The sequence below is a fragment of the Cyanistes caeruleus genome, chromosome 4, assembly GCF_971803275.1.
Source record: "Cyanistes caeruleus chromosome 4, bCyaCae1.hap1.1, whole genome shotgun sequence".
Taxonomy (NCBI): Eukaryota; Metazoa; Chordata; class Aves; order Passeriformes; family Paridae; genus Cyanistes; species Cyanistes caeruleus.
In genome coordinates this window covers 27,752,509-27,773,219 of record NC_141704.1, presented here as the reverse complement: position 1 = coordinate 27,773,219, position 20,711 = coordinate 27,752,509, and the positions used below count along the sequence as shown (strand labels likewise).

The 20,711-nt window shown below is 35.3% G+C and overlaps 2 protein-coding genes across 3 annotated transcripts in view; one reads left to right on the top strand and one right to left on the bottom strand.

Annotated features, from left to right (window-relative positions):
• Positions 1-18,722, top strand: part of IGF1 (insulin like growth factor 1) — a 54,934-nt gene extending 36,212 nt beyond the window's left edge. Inside the window, exons 3-4 of one of the 2 annotated variants that reach the window (XM_023936889.2) lie at positions 3,408-3,589; positions 10,516-18,722. In XM_023936889.2, the coding sequence (XP_023792657.1) occupies positions 3,408-3,589; positions 10,516-10,575 (242 nt within the window). In that variant the 3' untranslated portion in view covers positions 10,576-18,722. The remainder of the gene's footprint in view (positions 1-3,407; positions 3,590-10,515) is intronic. The other variant, XM_086887131.1, reaches the window with a different exon arrangement.
• PARPBP (PARP1 binding protein) overlaps positions 1,134-20,711 on the bottom strand; it is a 93,320-nt gene continuing 73,742 nt past the window's right edge. The window contains exons 17-21 of the transcript XR_015286300.1: positions 12,180-12,315; positions 10,237-10,319; positions 5,013-5,192; positions 2,412-2,519; positions 1,134-1,955 (exon numbers count right to left, since the gene is read on the bottom strand). The gene's annotated coding sequence lies outside the window, so the exon portion shown is untranslated. The remainder of the gene's footprint in view (positions 1,956-2,411; positions 2,520-5,012; positions 5,193-10,236; positions 10,320-12,179; positions 12,316-20,711) is intronic.

The window sequence follows — 20,711 nt, the reverse complement described above, 5'->3', positions numbered from 1 at the left end:
AGTATAGTGACACAGAAGGTGCAGTCCATACTGAAAACAATACTATGAAAACAAAAATCAGGAGGAGAAATTATATTAGAAATGTAGAACCACCAACCATTTATTTACCAATATGGATTATTGTCCAGAAAGAAACTGAAGTGCTTAGCTGCATCAGTCCCTATGTAGGAGAGCACCCAGGCATGTGCTCACTGTTTGATATGTGATTTAATCCAACACACCACGTCGGAGCTTGAACATTTGCCTAGATCTAAGTGAATACTTTGGTAACTTGATGAACTAGGACTATCTGATCCTGCAGTCCTGCCAGAACAGATGGGCCAAACAGTGATAACATCTGTAGAAGTGGTGGTATCTCCTTGTAATTCTTTATCTCATCTTTCTCTGTGATAGCATCTTTGTATACTGCAGCACTTAAGAGGTCAGCAGCAATTTAAAATCTATTGCTTTAAAATTGCTTTAGTCATCAGATACTCCTTAATCATGATTGTGCACCATGATTACTGAAAACAGCGTATTTTTTTCCTGTTAATTTTCTGTCTCCATTGTACAGCACTTTAGGCAATATCACTTTCTACATCAAATAAATTTCAAGTATACTTGATTGCTTAGGTCTTTTGAAAGCCTTTGGAAAACATTTCTTGAAAGAAAAATTATGACTTCTCAATACTAATGTTACCTTTATATACAGATATATATAGGATTTATATAAATCCTATTTATATATTTATTTACTTATATTTATAAATATATTTATATAAAAGATGAGCATTTATTGTGCCATGTGATGCACAAATATTTAGGCCTACAAATAAGCTAATGTCACGTTTCACAGCTCACACCATCACTGATGTGATAGATTCCATTCCCATCTTGTTACATGTACCACACAGGCTTTTTAAAGAGCTATTAGGCATTATATAATCCTTTATAAAATTATTATTCTGTAAAAAAGAAAAACATCACCTAGGTATCTGTGGTCTGGCAATATTAAAAATTATTTTGAAGCACTCTGAGATTTTCACCAGAAAGATTCCAGGATTCAGGATCTGCATTAATTATTTATGCATATTTATGATAGTGTGGAAAAATTTTGCTTCTGATTACTAAATAAAAGCAGGCAGTAGACACAGGTTAGTAAAGGTGATTTATTAACTTCATAAATGATTAAATTTAGACACTGAAGGGTAAAATGAACAGAAGCTTTTAGGGTATGCTTGCTTATGAAAAATTGACAAACTGATAAAAGAAACGGAAGGTTAACTAATCAGTTCTTTCCTTTCAGCTGGATCTTGTAAGAAGGGTTACACCTGCATAACCAGGAACAGAATTTTCCCTTCCATGCTTTAAATGGGAGCAAGAAAAAAATGTGGCACAGATGTGGGTATACTGCAAAGTAATGACACTCCACACTTTATTAGAACTACTAAATTTTAAAAGTATTAGGCTAAAAAAACCAGATTAACAAATTTTAGGAAAAATCTCCAAGGAAAAACATTTCATATTATAACTCAGTGAGGGAAAATAGTCTGGGGAAAAAAAAATCCAAACAAACCAAACTCTACATTTTAGTATTTGTAATACTTTTCAGTGATACACATAAAACAACACACACAGACAAACCAAAATATTACTGTAATCTACTCCTGGCTTGCTGTACTGTTTAGTCTAATGAAACAAATAATTTAACAGGCAATGTACAATATAGAGGCCCCAAATGGATTGCAATATACTAAGTAAGCATGTTTTTCTTTTTGCACAATTTATAGTCCCTGGGGAAAAAAAAAACCAAAACAAGACATATAAAAAAACCTGTTTTCTGCATTTACAAAGTTCATAGGGGTAGACTAGAGGTCTTTTAATTTACCAGTGTTCTAAGGCCTCAAGGGTTCTTCATCAGTAGATACATGTTTTAATCACAGGGATTATCTAGTGCTGTCTCTTCAAATTGACAACTGCAAGACAAACACATGCATATCAGCCTAAACTTTGCTATATAAGCATTGGGGGCAATAATTTCCCAAAGAAAAGCTGAATATTCATCTTTTTTGATATCCTTATCCCTTATTTAACTTGAGTCATTCTTAAAATGTAAACTCCTGCCAAATTCTGTGAATAACAGATTTTTGGTCTCAGTGATATAACTGAGAAGGAGAAAAGAAAAAAAAAAAAAAAGGCAAGAAAAGAAATTGTTAGAGCTGACTGAATTGAGTTACTTCATTTTTTGGCTCTTGGCACGCTTGTCTTTTTTTTCCATATTTTTCAGTTCTTAACCAATGTGGATCATTCTGTAAATGGAAACATTTAATGCTGAAAATGTCAAAACAAAACACTTAATCTTTTCAGAATTTTACTGTCTAAAATCAAATTCTACCAGAATTTTAAGATTTAGTGAGTAAGCAAGTACTTACTTTTTGGGAGTTTACTGTTCCTTCATTTCTAGTTAGTCATAACAGGGCAACTGCACATCTGACTTGGTCGTGTACAAACAATCCCAGGAAATAATGGGCCTTTAATCCCTGTGTGGGATAGCAGAGAATTCCGCAGTTAATAAGGAAATCATAAACCACAAGGGGGAAAAAAGACAAAAATACAAGTGTGTAAGAGTTGCATGAATGAGTACGTTGGCCTTTACTGGAGCTGAGTGAAAAATGCAAAATATTTGCCAGTTAAGTATTTTCCATAGATGGCTGGTGCATATGCAAAGCACAAGAAAGCCACACTGTATCAGTCCCATTTCTTATCTTGTGCAAATCTACGGACCATAAAAATCTTCCACTTTTATCTGTTCCACCAACCTTCCTATTTCATTGGTTACCTTCTTGCTTTGATTCCTGCTTCCCACTTTTAAGCTTGCAGATCTTACAGCCTTTGCAGTGGTACACAGTATTTATTTCCCTTTTGGAACACACTCTGAGTTCACACAGTACCTCGGTCTAGCCCTTTTTATTAGGAAATGCTTGTCTACAACACAGTAGTGATCTATGGGTTTTACACACCAGCTACCTCAGTCGTCTCAACCATCAGTTTTCATACAAAAGCTAAAAGGCAAATTTCCTTTGTAGGGTTTCTAAACATCAAATTTCAGCTTCCTCTCTCTTCATTTCAAGCTAATGCAGTTCAAGAAAATATTTTAATAGTACATTTCTAAAAAGGCATAGATATATTCAAATGCTTAAATAGCGACCACACATAGACAGAGATCAAAGCTGTCCATTTCCAGGAATATCTGGAAAGGAATATTCAAAGGTGTATCTGAGAACAGGGTCAGAATAGATACACACAGGCAGCCTCTACAATGGTCATTGGTGATTCAACTAGCATAATACATGTTAATAATATGACTGCTCCTGAGATCTTTGCATTTCCCTTCTAACATAAAAACTTTCCCTTTGTGTTTTGAATAGGTAAGCCCACGGGGTATGGATCCAGCAGTAGACGTTTACACCACAAGGGAATAGTGGATGAATGCTGCTTCCAGAGTTGTGACCTGAGAAGGCTGGAGATGTATTGTGCTCCAATAAAGCCGCCAAAATCCGCACGGTCCGTACGTGCCCAGCGCCACACCGACATGCCAAAAGCACAAAAGGTAGGCCAGGCTGGGAAAAATTCACGAGCAACAAACAACCAAACAAGATTAATATAAAAAGAACCAACAACAACAAAAAAAAAAAAAACAAACCACCAAACATAAAAAGTCAAGCATACCTCCTATGTATTTTAGGGAAGGAAAATTCTATCAAGGCTGGTAACATAGAAAATAATTGATGTCTTCTGCCCACTAGATTTGGTGGAACTTTGGAAAATAGTTGCCAAGGTGGGAAATAAGTGGGAAGTGGTGTATTCCATCTCATCTCTTAGAACACTGAATAAAACATGGAATTGCTAAACTAGTAGCTGTGAGGTCTTCTCCTGCCATTGGATAGTAAGTGACAAGTACCCACATCATCCAATCATAAATACCACCTAAGTCTTCTTTCAAAAGAGAAACTGAACACTGAATGTTTAACAACTCATCTATCCAGAATCTCTTCACTCATCCTCCCCTTTTAGGTAGAGATAGAGCGAGTACTCCAGAAGGAAATCAGACATTCTGCTATTCATTCTACATTTAAAGGAATTTTTTTTTCCTTCACTAGTTTTTGCCTTCTTTTTTTTCTTATTTTTCAGAACTAAACTAAACGGATAATCACTGCAATCATTGCATACTTCATTTTAACTATTTAAAGTTCAATATGTATATTCTGCAAGCCTCTTCCAATACTGATGGTATTATTTATATGGTTGTAGAGTTCTGAGTATCTAGATTTTTGTTCCTCTGACATGAGATGTACAGTACACGTATGTACCTACAGAACCTATAGTTCAGAAAACCCATTTCAGAATAGGCTACAATTAAGCTCATGTTTAACCGTCTCTCCTGTTTGAGGTCTGAACATCTGTTTTACATATTATCTGTCTTCTGCTGGAAGTCTCTCATGATTTATTTTATTGCTGTTGACCCTGTCTGTCCTACACACATGTTGGCACCACTCCTGCAGTTATCTGAAAATTTTTGCTTACAAGACCTGGAACATGAGATTTCATAGGAAGTCAGAAAACCAATGCTGTATATTAAAATCCTTAATATCAACTTTATGAAAAGAACTATCATAATCATTCCAGAATCCATTATTTTCCATAAATCAATCCATAGAATGGAATCCTTTCCCCCTTCTTCCTCAGGAGTTTTCCAAAAATCAGTGTCTGTATAATAATTCCTGGGAAGTATCACCTTGAGACCTCAAAGGGCACGCAGGGCGAAAAGTGAAGACTTCTTCAGATGGAGCTCAACTGCAGACAAGAAACCCCAGGTTTAGGTTTATTCTTATCTGGGCACACATAAACTTAAGGAAAGCTGAAGAAAACTTAGGGAAAAGAAGAGAATAGGCTTGGCCAGGAATCCGTGTGCTCCTTCTCATGCTTGTTGCTAAGGTGATGGATAAAACATTGGAGTAAAGGAGACAAGATACCTGCCAGCTCTTTGATGGATCTCCACACCACTTTCCTTGGAAGACTAAAGAATGATGTCATCTTTAGGCAGCTGTCCTCTTCCCAGTTCAAAACACAGGCAGGAGAGAACTGTTTTTTACAGACAGGAAAGACCTTGTATCTTTCTGCAGCATCAGGGGACGCAGCACTCAGGAGGGGTACTGGAAGAAGGAAAAAATAGAGGGAGTATGCAACTGAGTAACTGAGAGAGCATAGCTGCTGAAGAAATCATCCTGGAAATTAAAAAGGGAAAAAATCAAGAGGTGAAAAGGGCAGTAAAAGGACAATGGGTAATACCAAAAAAAAAAAGAAAAGGGTGAGGAGATTAGATCAAAGAGGTCAAGAAGATGTAAAATATTGTAAACTGAGTGAGCCAACATGCATCAAAAATAACGGATGGAATTTTTAGAAAATAAGAGAGAAAATTAAATTAGAGGCAAATTAATATTAAAGAAAACACCTTTACAGAAACTGTACATGGAAAAGAGTGTTGAACAGAATAAAACAAATCGCAAATGTTTCTCAATAGAAACTTGGCAACAGAATAACAAATATGATGGAAAATACAAACAATTTTCATTTTTACCTGTGGATGGAGAAAATTAGATTGAGGAAATGAAAATACAGAGCAGTTACGAAAAACTATTATTTAGATTTGTGATAGATAAAATCAAAGTGCACTGGAAGGAAGAGAAGCAGAATTCAGTATATATAATTCAGTATATATAACTGGTATATATTATCATTTAGTTTTTTCTTCCTCTTTTTGCAGTCAGTTGTACATGCCACCATTAAGGAATGCAACAATGTTCAAACTTATTTGGACACACTCTCCCAAGGCAAATGTATTTAGCTAGCTCATAGTGTTGATATGTCACTGGTTTTAACTATAATAATAGATATATTTAAGCAGATTATTTTTCTGTTAAACAATTTGTTTCTCTCAATATGTTATATATGACATCTATATCTTATTCATATAAAGTGAATATATATACCTATGATTATATATATATATATATATACACAACCTCATCAGAATTTTCATATTTAGATGCAAGATGTAAAGTAGGACTAGGTGAAATATATGTGTACAGTTCCTCTCAGATCTCATAGAGAATCAGTTTCTTATGCATTTCATACATCTGACAGTCTTCATTCAGCATCTCCTTGTAATCTTTTTAAATGACAAATCCAGTAATTGGGGTTTTGTTTTAGTGTTTCTAGTGCTTAAGTAAATGGTCTATTCTCCCACTTGGGCAGATGGTTCCTGCTAGGCACAATATGGTGGATGATCTTAGTTCAGTGGACTAGGGATCTTATTTACAGTTTCAATATTTCTCCTGGAAGTCAAAATAATGGTTTCTTCTAGTTTTACATTAGATTTAGTGTTTTAAAGTGCAAAACAAGTGCTAGAAGGGGAGTTGAAGTCCTGTCTTTGGAGTCATGGTACCATCTAGATTTTCTTTCATTTGTTTCTTTCTCTTCTGAAAAATGCTAAAAGTTTAGTCGATTACCCTTAAGTGAATTAATTTTTAACAACAATTTGGAAAACTAGCTCCTTGAAAAACAGCTACCCTACTAAAGGAAACAACTGAGACATTTCCACAGCTCTACACGAGGGAAGATTGTGACCTTTCCAAATGAAGAGGTGTCACAGAAACAATGTCACAAACTGCTTATAAGTTCAATATTCAATAACTTGAATGTTACTCCTGAAGGTGAAGGCTAGTAAGGCTGATTTTAAAATCAAGTACAAAAAAGAATCATACAATCATTTAGATTGGGAAAGAACTCTAAGAACATTGGGTTCAGCCATTAACTCAGCACTGCCAAGTTCACCAATAAACCCTGTCCATAAGTGCCACGTGTACATATATTTTAAATAACTCCAGGGCTAATGATTGCACAACTTCCCCAGGCAGCTTTTTCAGTGCTTGACATTGTCTTTTGTGAAGAAAGTTTTCCTGCCATCAAATCTAAATCAACCCTGGCACGTCTTGAACTTGTTCATGAACACAGTGCCATGTCATCCCCTTGCAACCTGAGCAAAAGGGAAAAAGAGGTACATGTCTAGATAAAATTTTGCTCTTTCTCAGATTTTCAGTCCTTATTCATCTTTAGGCCTCAAAAGTGAAAAAAACCACAAATATATATACCAACAAAGTGTAAATAGGAAGTGGATTCACTCAAAAATGCTTTTCTGATTTTATCTAACCTTCAAAATGTAAATAAATACTGAGGGGGACTAAAAGAGAAAGGGAAAAGGTATTAGTATTTTTAGTTTAAGAGAACGCCAATAAGAAAACAGAAAAAGTATTGCATAATTTCTCATTAATTTTTTCTAAGACTGGCAGATTCTTTTGTAATTGGCTCAGTTTCAACTTACAGATACATTTATAGGCCAAAATATGCACCAGGGCACCAATCCAAATTTCTGTTGAAGCTATGCCACATCACCAAGCCAATGAGTGAACTTTTAGGTGAAACAGATAGAAGGACTTGGCCTTTTCAGAGAATTATTTTCTCCCGTTGCTTCCTTTGCAGCCCTGTTTTTATGTCAGTGATCACACTGCCCACAGAACTAGAAAGCTTTCAAAGAGACCCCAGAGAATTCATAGCCAAGGTATCATGACTGTTACTACAAACATTAGGATTTCCATTTATTACCAGTAGAGCAAGAGAACTTTCAATGCCAGTATGAGGTTTGAATGTCTGCTCTAATAGGATAAGAATGTTGCTGCATGCTACCCAATACCCTTCCAGCTCAGTCAAATGACCATTACCATCACCGAGGTAGTTGTTATCCTACTGTTGATGATGCCTTAACTACGAAGTATCACTCTGAAGGTGATGGGCTAGAAGTCTCCTTCCCCTTTCTTTAGCTGACTTATACATTGCTGACATTTTGCATCTCTCATCTTGAAGATTTTCTTTGCCTGGGTCTGAATATCAGCTCGGAGCAGTTTTATTTCTAATTACCTTCTTCTCAAAGACTTGAGAAACAAACCAAACTTTTCTATGCCAGTACAAATGCAGGTCTGAGAACCTAATTCAGCCAGCCACACCTGGTTTGGGGGTCTGTGCTTCCCCCCTGCAAGTGGTCTCAGCATTTCATACTTGAAAAAAATGTGTTATGTGGGTCAAAGCATCTTCTGGCATGCATGCTACTACCAGTACACAATTAGTAGCTATTTCTCAAAATGCTGATTCTGGAGAAGGAAGTGTTTTAAAAGCAACCTGCCATCTTCCTTCAATTTCAAAGCTGTCTGTATCATGACAATTCTTTTTCCACCTACTTGTCAGTGTTAAAATCTGTAAGTGAAACACTCCTGCATCTTAGTACCTGCTTTATTTGAATGATAAAGCTAAAGTCAGACAACAGCAGCAGAGAGAATTTACATTTTCATTTGGGAAACATACAGTTAATTTTCAATCTAAATATACTTTGAAAATCACTGCAATGCAAAATGGCTGTTGTTTCATTTTAAGGCTCTCACTGTCCATTTTGTAGATCAAGAGTTCATAATTTTTAAGAATATATGACTTTTGGCAGACAAAATGAAGCATATAGCTTTTCCTATATGCTGTTCAACTCTCTTCAAGGCACTTAGGGTCAGCACTGAGAAGAATATTTTCTTCTGTTGCTGTGTAGAAAAAAAACCAAACTGGGCAGATGAGTAAAGAAATTCCTGTTTTCTTAGCTCATTGTAACCAATATAAGCACTTGTAGAATAACGCAGAATCCTTAGTGTTGGCAGACTCCTGTGAAATTCTGCTATGATGATTTTAATGAAAATCAGTGAAAATTTAGGGGTTCACACAGACTGAGCCCTTCAGGGTGAAAACTAAGGTATAACTTCGGAAAAAGGTGAAGATAGCAAAGGTCATCTTGGAAAAGCTAGAAGAGACACAGGCAATGAAAATCAAAATATATTTTAATTTAAGGATAAGCAGAATTGTGTTGACATTTCTGATTCTGTATTTGATTGATGCTATTCTACAGCAATATTAGCAAAACTGGATGAGGACAAGCCAGTATCCTTCTGAACTGTTCACAGGAATAGTGACTAGATGATTAATCTAGTCTATAATGGCATATTCATAACAAAACATTTATTCGTTATGATTATTTTGCTGTTAACAACTTTGACTTGTCAGTGATGATAAATCCTAGTTTGGCTCAATGTCTTATACTTGGTGGTGGTATAATAAATTTAACAATTAATAGTACTGCCTAATTTTTGTTTTACATTTTTCAAATAATAATTCCTCTCATATCCATCAGAAGCCAATACAAATCCAGTGAAAATTAATAAGCTCTCTATGAGTTCAAGTGTTGTGATCCTTTGAAAGTTTCTGATTTTTTTTTTTAAATTTAATTTCTGATTTTATTTTTAATAGATACTGAAGGGAAATGTAAATGTTAAATGTAGAATAGTATTTTCTAAGGAAAACCAAAAAAAAAATGCCCACAAAACCAATGTACCATATTAACTTCCATTTTATTTCTGTCCATTGAATAGCAAGAAAATGTGATTACTTTTTATATTTCAGAGGCTCCTTATTTTTAGGGCTTAAATAACAGCTAATGCAGTTGTAGAGCTATATACACATGGCTTCACCTTTCACAGAGTTTGTTTTTATTATTTTTGGCTTTTCTTGGAAAAAAAACCCCATCATTTCATTTAACTAAGAGTTTGACTTCTGATGAGTATTATAAATATGGAGAGTCACTTAAAACTTCTGGCTTTAGTCTGATACAGAATATGGAGTCTTGGCTAATATTTACTAGAGTGGCAAACAGGGAAATCAAAATGAAATGTATATACCACTCCCATCACTGCTGCTGAAGACTGGCCTCTGTGTGGAATGACAGGGAACTGAGGGTATTATTCATTCCAAAGCGCTCTTGATTTGCCTGGCACATCACCTTGTCTGTTTTGAAAATACAAATTATATGGCTGCAGCTCCTCCAGCGAATCCATATTTTTTTTCGTCCTCAAGGTCTTATCCAACAAAACCCAAAACATCTAATATGCCATCTGTGCAATATGTAGTTAGCAGAGCAATTTTGAAAATACCTGGTACCATAGCCCAAGAGATTCCATAAATCCTGCTGTTAAAACTAGAAAGTTCCCTGGCCCCTATACATCCTGCTTTTCTAAATGTCTTTGGGAAAGAAAGGTAATATTTGGTACCTACCATATTCCCTAAACCCATCCAAGTTCCAGCAGCAGATGTCTCCTCTACCAGATCAAGCACGACAGCAGTCGAAGTGTTTAGGTCTAGGAGAGAATAGGGAATTTCAGATACAGGAGTTCTGTGTAGTTAAGTTCTTTGCAGATGACTGAATTATTGATTAAACACAATTATCTAGCAGTTCCAGAACTCTAGACAACTGTTTTCCCACTATTTGAAGCTTTGTGAGCATACAATGTATTTAAACCTACCTGTAATAAACTTTTCTTTCTAAACTTTCAGGAAGTGCATTTGAAGAACACAAGTAGAGGGAACACAGGAAACAGAAACTACAGAATGTAAGAACATGCCATCCACAAGAATGAAGAATGAATGTGCCATCTGCAGGATACTTTGCTGTAAATAAATTATTTGTTAAAGATTGGAAGACTAAAAAAAAAACAACCCTTTGTTTTAAAAAGCTTGATGCAATTTCAACCAATGGGCATTCTCCCAGTGAACAATGCAACTAAACATTCCAATATTAAGTCTTTAGAGAACAGAACATTTTAACCAGCCCAGAGCTAAAAAATTCTGTGGTTGATATATTACTGTTTGTTAACCTGTTTTAAATGTCCTGCACGAAAACTCTTAAAGTCCTGTGCCCCTCAAAAGCCTACAAATTTATGGGCCTTTGATGGATCCAATTGCACTAAATTAACCTATGAACACTGGCTGCTGGAGTCATTCATCAGCCTTGTCTAAGTGGTGGTTTTTTTATTTGCACTTCTTTACAAGCAACAGGCTGTTTGTTTTACAGTGTCTGCAAACATTGTTTGTCTATCCCTTCATATTTGCACAGTTTGACATTCCCAGTAACAGCAGCAGTAAGGTAACATATACAGTTTTAAACATCCATTAATTCCATCTGTGGCATTTTGACAAAATATGGGTTATAGATGCATTTGTTTTAAGACAGTTTTATTCTTCCTTCTCTTGCAAACATGCAATTTTTTTTGCAATTTGTGAGACAAAAGATTTTTAAAAGCAGTTAAAGCATACATAGGCTCTCAAACCAGTAATGATTCTTCCAGGTAATTATTTTGCAACAATATAGGTAACTTCTTTCTTCCTCCATATAATGCAGTATGTAAAATTTAGCATAACAATACACATATATCAAACAGTATGTAAAAAAATCTCTGTTTTATAGTACAACGGTGCTATTTTATAGTTTGTTACATGAAAGGGTCTGGCCAAAACAGTAATAAGTAAAAGCAAATATGGAAAGACCAAGCCAAAGATTAAATAAGAAAATACATTCAAAAATATTCAGCTTCAATCAATGAAAATGGCTTCAGATTTCAACTAGAAAATAACTTTATCATCTTCAAAAGAAAATTCAGACACTTGTTTCCTTTTAGCTTTTTGAAGGGTGGTGTTTTGACATCTGATTATGTGGAATGCAAACTCATAGTTGTCTAGGCCCAGAGAAGACAATTTGAAAAACAGCCCTCATGTGACTTCAAAGGGTAGTCCACCAGGGCCTAAATGTTCCTGAAATATCAGCATTCTGTTCAATCATAAAGGGGTACTCAAGTTTCCTTCCATTTTAATTCTTCCCATGATCAGGTGTGGCTTACCTGACTGTGAGCTGGGCTGCTGCATCTCTCTATAAATCAGAAAGGCTAACCTAATCACCAAATTACTAGTGTAGAATGAGTCTTCAAGGAGAGATTAACAAAACATCCTTACACCCTTACTTAAAACTGCCATTCACGTGCTCTTGTGGGAGACAGATCCCCAGATAATCCCTGCCATGTAACTTTGATGGGCCCTGCAGTGGTTCTACCTTGAATAACACCGTGTCCTCTACTGCATTTCTGAAAACCAGCCCAGTGTAGATTGGCCAAGCAGTGAAGGGTCATAGGCAGCCAAGAGTGTCTCAAGGTGAGCATTAAACATACCTGTGGGAGAAGGGAAGGTAGAGGAGAACGCACTGTTCCACCCTGTTCAAGAACTCCAATGTGGTCCCATTCAACTTTTTTTGTATTAGGCTCAGGCAAGGGATGAAGCATCTCTTGGTCAGGCTCCAAAGGGGGCCTGGAAAACAGTGTATGAAGGGAGCAGTTAGGGAGGTGGTAGATTAGATCTATAAAGGATGTGTCTCCTTTTGAAGGCTGCTCAAATCTGCCTTACTTTCCACTGCAACCAAGGGAGTCAGTAACTATTGACTTCAACACAAGAGAAAGCTCTCTCCAGACTACATATGTACAGCTCCTCAATAGTCCCTTGTAAACGAGTAGGAAAGGCCATAAAAGTCTAACAAATTATTGTAGTTTCTTTTATATTCCCATAGCAAATTTGCGGTTTGTATTCTTAACAAGTGCAATGTATTCCTATACAGCTCTTTAAACCCTCTGCTTTCTGTGAGATGGATGTCTATATGCACAATAAGCTGCCATAGCAATGTAAAAGTAGAACAGTAAATGAATAAAAAGAATATGTCACAGCTCTCACTGACTGAGATAGTTATGTTGAAAAAGGAAGAAAGAAAAGAGAAACTGATGTGGAAACTAATCTAAATTATTTACCACCAATTCAATAAACAGAGTTAGCAATTCTGATACCTGTCACAGCTCCTACAGGCTTTTTTTTCACAGGGGGGATGGAGAGGGAAGGACTTTTATTTTAATGGCTATAAGAATTCTGCAACGTAATCTAAGAACAAACCATTATTTTGATGTAATGGACATAATACAAGTTTCTATTTCATGCCCCATCAACCTTTCTGTCCCCTGTTTCTTCTGAAGTTCTAAGGGGAAGAGGGAAGAAAGGTGTGAGCATAGAAAGCAATTTACAGATATCTGTGGCAGCAAGTTTCTTTGTAGATAACTTTTTTACTGATGTGCTTTTAACTGAATAACTATCCATCATTTTGCATTAATTCCTGTAAATTAATTCAAATTTTTGGTCTTATCTTGGGATTCACACACTCACAATCATGCCACTGTATTACTCCTGCTGAAAAACCATAATTGGAAAATGTCACTCTGAAACAGCAATATTTATCACAATTTGACAACTATCTAAACAAATTAGAACAATTCTTGAAAGCAACTAAAATAAATACTGAATAGCTGCAAACTTCAAAGGCAACACTTTGCTTTACTAGAGAATAAATGATATCACAAAATGGAAAGTAGCTCCAGCTGCACAGAGGTCAGAAATGCACGGATGGGGAATGCATTTTGTATAGGAAGTCTCCAGTCATATGGCAGGGAGCATATTTTAAACCAGTTAGTGTGAAAGATAAAGGGCTGCATGAGCTTACTAATCACAATAATATCTGCTACTTAAAGAAGTTGAAGTGTGAGCCAAAGCACCTTCCTCCAAAAAGTACAAAGCATCCTGTCTTGAAAAACTTCTAATTAAATAAATTGGAAGGTTCAACTGGACTTTTAAAAGCACTCCAGATATTTAGGAACAGGGCTCCCAACAGATGCTGTATATTCTCATAAGTCACTGAAATGGTAAAGAAAAGCCCATTTCTCACCCTTCCCTATCGTATAAGTTACATGACAGAGATCACAGATCTTTGCTTTCTAGAATAGACTTAGAACTCCAACTATTACACAGAATATCACTGAAATGCATAAGTAAAAAGCGAATTAAGCCTCATTTTCAGTCAGTCCAAAAAGCACTGCAGATCTAAACACACTGAAGTTACTATCTCTCTTTCATCAAGGTAGCAAAATTTCATCTCCATAGTAAATGTAGTTAGTCATTAAGAGTTTAAACGGAAAATTAATAAATCCTTTATTCTTCTCAAGATGTAGTTATAAGCCCACACCTCCATTTCCACTAAGGACTTCTACAAGCTCATTTGCACCATTCAGTCAAGAGAGACAAGAAAATCAAAGCATCCAGTCCTGGTAGATACATGAAAATAGGTCCCCTTTTTTCCAAAGGCAGTTCACCATGTTGATTACTTTGGTAAGACTGAAGGGTGAATTAGTGGTAAGCTTTCTTTACAGAATTGAATTCCACACACAGCTAGGAGCCATGCTCAGTTGCCCCTGAGCTCCTTGTTCTCTCAGTACCAATGGTTAAAGTTGATTAATGAAGACTTTAGGCCAAGCACTGTGTCTTCTTGCTCTTCATTCAACAAGCAAGTGTGTGATATGGCAAGATCAGAAAAGCGTATTTGCGTATTTGCTTTACCTGTTACTGATTTGGCCAACAATGCCAAAGTGGTGCTATTGTTTTGTTTAAGAAAGTACTTGACTAAAATATAAAAGAAAGCATAAATATTTTTTTAATGTATGAAAATGACAATTACATAGGTATGGTTATTAAAATAGAAATAAAACTAGCCATAACTTTTCAACTTTTTGTCACTCACAAAACAGTAATCTTATATCAATACAGGTGCGGCACGAATAAGAATCAAAATGCCACAAAAATTCATAGACTTTAAATGAAATTCTGAATCTTTACTCCAAGTCAGAAATTCAGATGAAGAAAAGTGTTAGAAGTCAGGGAACTGAAAACCTTGATATGACTGAAAGCCTTTCAGATTGTGCAAGTTCTATAACATACCAGAGATTTTTAAGCCACACTCTAGTCTGAAATCAGTGTAGAGTTTGGCTTGGTCAGTGGCAAGATACAATCAAGATTTTCACTGAGCACACATTTTTTAGTTTTACCTGATTCATTTCTCACTCATGGTACATAATCCAAAACTAAATGTTCTTAAAACCTGCAAAAGACGCAAGCATATCTGAATTTAACAAGGAATGAAAAATATTATTCCTAACAGGAAACTGTTTTTTTCAATTCTCACCAGTTCCAAATTGTGAGAAAAAGTTGAAATATATGGCTAACAGTCTGTGAATTTTTTTTTTTTTATTACTTTATGTGGTCTCTATGAACATCCTTATGTGCAAAATTTCACATTTCATTTTTTTTATTTTGAAATTATGCTAAATTAAGCCCAAAAAGAGATTATTGGAACCTATCGGCCAGATAGAATACTTATGTTGTTCTGATGAAGGTATAAACAATATATTTAAAATGTTTTATTTTTAGTCTGAAAAGGAATAGTAATAATTTATTTTTGAGGAGGAGGTCTACTTGAAAAGGTCCCTCTTTTCAGGATACTAGTCAGTGGAAATTAGTCTTCCAAACACACAACTTCTAATCAAAACCAACGTTTATTCCTCCCTCTTGCTCCGCCCAGAAAACTTACTTAGAACACTATTGCAACATAATTCTATTGTTTGTCTGTTTGTTTGGGAGGGTTGTTTTGCTTTGATTCATTTTGTTTTGATTCTGGGGACAAGGGGTAAAGGAGGAGGAGATGAGGTTTTCGAGTGATATTTTTTTCTCTTGGGTACAATCCGCATAAAATAAAGACTTTTTCTTAATGAGATTACTAATTATCCAATTCATGTGTGGAAGTGGCATTCAGTAAAGCAACTAGATTAAATTTGTCTTGAAAGGAAGATTTCAACACAAAGTTGTTACCCATTCTACTCCTACACTAAACATTTTGCCTCTGACAGCACTAGAATATTCTACTGGACTATAAATGCCCAAACACACAGCATCTGATATATAGAAATCTTCTTTGACTTTATTTTACACAAAGGGTGTTACAGGAATGTCTGAAATTTGACTACACATCAGGAAGTATAGAGATGCCATTCTGGCAGAGACCAAAATAGGAAGGACCTCCCTGATGGTTACATTAGGAAATCTTACACTAGGTTGCATAAAGGGTGTAGTTGTGTATACATACACATATATAGACACATGTACATATATATGTGTATATATACACAATGCTACAGTGTGTGCATGTCTATGTGCATGAGTGTGTGCACGTGTATATTATGCTTTTCTTTTTCCTGTCAAGTAAAATTTGAAATGCTTGCTTTTTTCTCTTCAAATCTTATGGATTATATTCAGTAATCAAACTGGAATCTAATTTTAGAAGAATATTGTGTAATATGGATGTCACAATTTAGATCCTTTGTTTTTCATACCTAAAGAAAAGACCAGATATTCAAACCATAAGACACCTCTTCATTGTCATCAGGCAAATATATTTATCTTTTTAGATGCAGATATGAAATACTAACTCAGAGGGCCATATTATAAAAACTTTAATTAAAATTTTATCTTCTATTTCATTTTTCTCCATAAAACTTCTATTAATTCTGATTTTTTTTTAAGTGTGAGCATCTCTTCAAAGTAAGAATAATGGGTAATATAAACAGAGCAGAATGATTATTTTATCATCACCTGAACTATTAATTTGTCATTTAGATGTTTTTGTAAGAATAATTCATCCCTCTCTACAGCACCCTTAACTATATCAGAAGTGGAAAAAGCTTAGCAAATTCCTATATCCCAAATTATTTATAATAATTCTTGATTTCTCTGTGTTCTTCTGTACCTTTTTGTTTTGACAACTTGACTCACAAAAGTCGTAAAAAGCACCAATGTGATACTTCTGCTGCTAAACATTCTTTCCCACAAGTATTTAACATACACCCACCTAAAATAGCTACATATTATGACTTTATTGAAGTTCTTAATAAACAAAATCAAAACAGTTGAGAAGTAATTTTTGCCACCTTTTTTTTACCAAATCAAAGGCATTTGATAAAAATACATTTTATTGTATTCTCCATTCATTAGTATAATTTAATTCCTCTAAAGCAGCAACAAAATACCTGCAGAACAAAAAGGATTCTATCCGGTCAAATAGGATCATGCTTCATGTACTCATGTTAAAGAAAAAGGTTTAGCCAGATAACTATATAAGCAACTGATTAAATGAAACTCAAATTTAAAAATCAAATGAATGTTCCACTCTTCCTGGTTTACTGGCATTAACCTGCCTTAAGGTGTGAAAAAACTCTCACTTTAACAATGATCAAAGACAAAAGAACCAGAAACAATAGACTAAAGTGTTATCAATAAAGAGGTAAAATGTCCTTATTTTGTGCACAGCAATGAATTCTATCCTATTTTTTTTACTCTAGAATTTCAAATGTTATTTATATAAATACTGCATAAGAATTATGTTTCTCTTCATTATTTCCACTTAGAGACAAGCTTGAATATAATACTGCACTTGCAAGTGACAGTGCACAATACAGTGCATAAATAATATCTTTTCATTTATTTCTGTCTCTAAGGAATTAGTCCAACAGAATTCTATAGAAATCCTGAAGAAGGTGAAAAAATAATCCTCAAAAGTGTATAATGACAATAGTTGCCTGATTAAACTAAGTCTCATCAGACATGAGTCATAAGATGCGCCACTGAAAGCACACTGGTACTTCATAATGTTCTGAACAGCTTCACCTGTAGTCTGACACCTCTTGTTGCTTTTATCAGAATGTGATGGTTCTGTTTCACAGTTTCTTAATCCTTGGAGTCTTAGGGTTGAATATTAAACATGTTTATCAAGACTAAGGATTTCAGGAAACAAAATGAAAGTAGAAGAAGCAGCACCACCTGCTGCTGATAATCAAATAATGTATAAGCTTTCTTTTCTCCCAAATTACTGCAAAGCCACCCAGAATGCTAAAAAAAGAGATTAATTGCACTTGGTTTTCAGGACAGCCTTTCCATAAAGAGTAATTGTCCTCTCTTTCTTCAGTGTTGGACCTCAATTGGTATCCTGACTAAAACTGGGGTTTCCATGATGCAAAGCATGAATGTGGATAAATGAGTTTCTGATTTCACTACTGAATAATCCTACTATTAACATTTCAAGTCATTATATCCAAACAGTGAAAAGTGTTAAGTGTTCATTTACTAGAAACCATTTAAATATCTATTAAAGTTCTAACTGGATTTATTCTTTCTTTTTTATTTTCTTGTGCTTACTCATAATACAATGTCACTACTTGATGACAAATAATATTTCATACTGTGTATGTAACATCATTGTGTTGCAGAATCCCCCAAATACCTCAACAATGTCTTTGTTGCGCTATTCTCCCCATTTAGCACTTATAAGCTTTTCTAGTAACAACCAATAAATAAAAAAAAATGGAGCTCTTGATATGTACAAATATAAGGAAAATTCAAGAAGTTTTGCTAGTTTGCAGTTCATGTAATGCCATCTTGACCATTCTCTTCCCCTCTCTCTATGAGCTGTCTAGAACAGTAAACTTTGCTCCATAAATAATAGTGTATTCATGCTTTTAAAGGCTTTTATATGCATTTATGGTAGGTAAAGGTTGGAAGAGGTAGTTGACTGATTTTCACTTTTATCTACTTTGATTTCAGTAAAGGGCTTTGTCACTCTGTATACATAAAGGCTAATGCACCCTTTGGTTTGTAGAATGTACTGAAATGTTTGCAACCCTCTTGGTATCAGGTCCAAAATGTGAAGCATTACTGTTAAGAGGGTATCTTTCTAATGTATTTGTATGTATAGTTTACACCTCTGTGAGGTCTAATAAAGGATTATGGTTAATAAAAAATGTGTTGAAAATTCATCATCCATCCAGATTTTGCAGCAATTTGCATTCTTCCTTTCTTTTCCTGGCATATACATTTCAATTTTCTCAGAATACGCCAAAATCAGGACATACCTTAGCAGGGTGATCAGGCTCCATTCATCCTAAAATAGAACTGGCATGGAAAGTGGTTCAAGAGCCTTGATGAAAGGAAGTGTCAGCAGATGAAATTATGGAACCTATAGATAAAATTAATAGAAGTGTATGACCACGAACTGACCATGTTCACACACACAGAGGAACATGACTGAACTCTGGTATACAGAGATCCCCCAAAAGCTCCTCATTACAACAAAACTAAGTGGCAGCCAATATCTGGCTTCTATCTCTATCACTTCTGCTCTCAAGAACAGAATCTGTAAGTGAATAAATATTATATTATAAATATAGTATTTTGCAGGAAAAGGAGGATGGTGGTTGTGAAGGTAAGCTTCAGAAATCTATTGGGAGTCCTTTTTTTTAAAAAAGGACAATAACCTAGTCAAGGAAGAACAGGGTGATCTGTTATTTCCTAAGTCTTTGTAAATCAGGTCCCACATCCAAAGTTCTTTAAAACACTAAACTGTCATGCAAAAAGAGACAAGATCTTCATACCTGCACACTGCTGATTAAAAAGCAGAAGAGGGGCATTAGGAAGAATGGCCAATTGATAGTGGAGTGGCACCATATGTGAAATCTTGCTGCAATCTGTTCCAGCAACCCAAGTGTTCAAACTTTCCCTAAATGAGCAGGAGAACGGGTGGACAGTAACAACACAAAATTTATAGGTGCTATATTTATTTATATATATTTATATTAAGGCAATCAGACAGATCAGGGATGATAATGGTAAATCACTGCAGACTGTTCCCAATTGTCAACTTGCCCTTCATGTGCATCTCCATAGATCATGGACCTCTCAGGTGGGTGCAGTATTTGCCTTTTTCAGTCACAAAACGCACATACTTCCCTTAATCTTTCTAATATGATAGAGAACAGCCTCAAAACACCACTGTGCAGCTCCCTTACCACCCTCCTATGTATCCCATGTTGTCCCAAACGCTTGTGTATCGCCATTTGGCTCAAGTGCTTCATAATTCCATCTACTTCACTTGTGGGAAATTCTCTGCCAGTGAACTCTGGTGCTGGAAGGCCTGAGGATAGCCTTACCAGGAAAAAAAAATGACAAAAAAATGCCTCTGGCCCAGGAAGTCCCAAAACTGAATCTGTGGAGGGTAGGAGTTTAATTGCATGCTTCCTTCTAGTAGTTCCTTCTTATTGCAGTATGTGCAGAATCAGTAGGAGATCTGGTTTCATTCTATGTTCAACCTGATGGCATTCTAACCTTTAACTCTCAGCACACCCAAATCAATAGACTTACCATCTTTGGCCAAAGGGCAAAACAGTTTCCTGGATTAGTTACCCCATCTTTACTCTGATTCCTTGTGTTATTATCTCGCTGCCACAATAGACATTCTAGACTAAATGCACAGTCTCTAAGTGCACAATCCCTGAAGTAGTATCTTTCACAGAAAATTCAATGTATTTAAATATTTACAGGCAATAAAACTTAAACCCACACTGACTTGTCCTAATACCTGAGCAATTTAGGGAGATTTTGGTTTAAAAATGATCACTCAGCAATACTCAACATATTTTCATTCTTACATTCTCATGGCAAGATACAATCAACAGAGATCAAAAATGCAGCCAAGAAAAAGTTTAAAAATCTGTTATTCATAATCTTAACCACAGTTTTTTAAAGTTGTTAATTATAGGTATTGCATTACCGCAAGTTTGTTAACTTGTTAATGAATACAACTGAATAATAAGCTATGAGAACACAAGCAAAATAAAAACACAGAGATTGAAGAAATGTACAAGAAATTACTAACAGTTCAGAAAAATTTCTTCAATTATGTGCTTCCTCAGATACAGAGAATTTAATTTCTAGGAATTTTGATCTAAGAGTTG